The sequence below is a fragment of the Anopheles darlingi genome, chromosome 2 (genome assembly GCF_943734745.1).
Source record: "Anopheles darlingi chromosome 2, idAnoDarlMG_H_01, whole genome shotgun sequence".
Classification (NCBI taxonomy): domain Eukaryota; kingdom Metazoa; phylum Arthropoda; class Insecta; order Diptera; family Culicidae; genus Anopheles; species Anopheles darlingi.
The window spans coordinates 71,793,557-71,796,056 of record NC_064874.1 but is presented as its reverse complement, the minus strand read 5'-3'; the positions used below and the strand labels follow the sequence as shown (position 1 = coordinate 71,796,056).

At 44.5% G+C, this 2,500-nt stretch overlaps 1 protein-coding gene across 1 annotated transcript in view; it reads left to right on the top strand.

The window, feature by feature from the left end:
• The window catches only part of LOC125951507 (ubiquitin-conjugating enzyme E2 R2), a 10,266-nt gene that overhangs the window by 7,638 nt on the left and 128 nt on the right, over nt 1-2,500 (top strand). Inside the window, exon 6 of the mRNA XM_049680382.1 lies at nt 389-2,500. This exon is cut by the window's right edge and continues 128 nt beyond it. Coding sequence (XP_049536339.1) covers nt 389-496 — 108 coding nt within the window. The 3' untranslated portion in view covers nt 497-2,500. The remainder of the gene's footprint in view (nt 1-388) is intronic.

Below are 2,500 nucleotides of genomic sequence, written 5' to 3'. Positions count from 1 at the left end.
CACTGCCCTGGAATGGCAACCAAAACGTAATCGGCAAGAGAGTAACAACGTTCTGTTTACTGCAAGGTATAGGGTGAGAGATTGGAACGCAAACACACAACAGCAAAGCTGTGTGTGAACATGTGGTGAATGATGGGTATAGTTGCGTTGTTGGGCTCGATTCTTAAGATGTCACGGCAAGAAATGAAGCAATTCTCGTCAACATCTGCGGCAGGAGTGCACCGGGATTTGGAAATATGTCCACTCATTAGGGAAATGATCGGTCGCATGGTTCTCCGTCGTCTCGTACACTTCTTGGCATGCGCATCGACATTGGAGATGGGCTCTCTATCACGCATCACTTTCTTATGTTTTCCTTTTTGTTGTTTTTTATTTTCCTCTTTCCCAGCTCGATATGACCGATTTCTACGATGACGATTACGATCTGGATACGGAGGATGATGACAATGCATCGGTCGAATCGTACGCCGACGACAGCGGCAACGAGGAATCCTAACGAGCTGATCGAACGCAACCGGTTGAGGGTAGCAGCCGCCGCAGCAGCATCAGCAGCAACTAGCAAGCAAGCAAGCAAGCAAGCCAGCATCACCATCAGCACAGAGAGGAAGAGCGAGGGAGAGATAGAGAGATGGGATGTCCCCGAGTCTATCACGAGGCCACAAGTCGTGTCGAGTCGAGAAGAAGTGGTGACATCCAAGATCATCGCACCCGTTGAATGGCGCCCGTGTGCAGAAGGGTTTGTATCATCCAACAACAAACAAGTTCATGTTCAGCTTGCCCACCCAGCCCACCAACCACCAACGCAACCATCGCGATACAAACGAGCGCGTGCATCTGGCACCTGGCGGGGTACAGTAGTAGTAGCCCGCCCCGAAAAAGCGGTTTTTTTTTGCGGGTAGAGAGTTCCGCTTCTCACTTCAGGCGAAAATTTGCATCCGTTTTTGGTTCCAAATTATCTCTTGTTTAAAATTCTAATGATGAACAATTACAAACCATTATTTGCTGGTTCTGCATGTCCTGCATGGTCCTGGATGTAAATTAAGTACGAGTGATTCGATTAATTTTTTTGCAATAGATAATACAAGATTGCAATGATGCGTGTAGATCGAACAAGTGAAGCAGATAAAAACAAACATAATGATTCCCCGGGTGCAACCAGGATGCAATGCCGGATCCGGAATGGAAGCTGCAGAGAAACGTTAAACGAGGTTGTGCCTATCTGGTTACGATTCTTGTTGCTCGTCCAAGCGAATGGGCACCTTCTCTTGTATTATTATTATTTCCCTTTATTATTACTACTACGGATTGGGGCTCAAAAACGTATAAATCGAACCTCCTCCCTTGATTTCGGATCAGTCTCTCAAGCTCAGCCAAATCTCGCTCGCTAGCCCCACCAGCCCGATTCTTCGCCGGTACTACGGTGAAAACCACTTGAATGAATATTTGATGATTTTATAGAGATGGATTTGGCAGAGAGTTGCTGCTGATAGTTTGTAGGATTCTTTTCTTTTTGATTTGTTATTGTGTAAAAGTGCGAAATGTGAGTACGCGTAGCCCAACATGGCACTTACGATCGTAACCGAAAATGGTAGTAAATTGGGAGACAGACCTATGAGTAAGATCTACTGGATATAGGAGATAAATAACGGATTTAATACAAAAAAAAAAACACCGCAGTGTTGCTTATACTTCCGTTTTCGTTTTATTTGCAAATCGAATGACCCGTGTGTCTGCCTGTGTGTTGAGAAATCTGGCCAACCTTCCGTGCTGGTTAATGTACATACGAGTGAGCATAATAGAGGGATGAGTTTGTCATTTTGTTTCACCTTGTATCGCTGTTAAGCAAATCTCTGTTCGAGCAACCACATCGACGTCATCGCCACCGCTCCCGATCCTGTAGAGAAAGAGACTTCTTCTATTCTATTTGAGAGGCAACAAGCTATGCAAAATGAAGGAGGAATAGACGAGAATCGTACATGGTTCTTGCAAGCAATAAAGCCGTAAAAGACGTTGAGAGTTCAGTTGTTGTATCTGGATGTATGAAAAAAAATGATATAAAGGAAAATTTTGAGAAAGAGACACAGACACAACCCCCCTTACAAGAGAAAAGCAAAAGTATTAGGCGTATTGTTGGTTGTGTCGCACTTCGTGCGATGTTCGATCGTCTACGCAATGTAGGAATGTACAATATTAATGGAACGCAGTACTGGTGTGACAGGCACCACAGTCGATTGATAAAAAAAAAACTCCATTGGAACCGATAATCCGATTACAGACGGGATGATTGATGAAACGATGAGATAGCGTTATGTGCAATAGTGGTGCGCATGCAATGCAGTAAGTAGTGGCTGCAGCATAAGTAATGCAAGTAATCTATAATGAATAGCAAAAGAGACAAGACGGTAAAACAGAAATATAGAACTGCTCGCGATAGTTGGCCGCTGTTGGATGCAAAAGGGACGGTAGTAGTTGGGCGTACCCATGGCATCGTTTCGCTAAC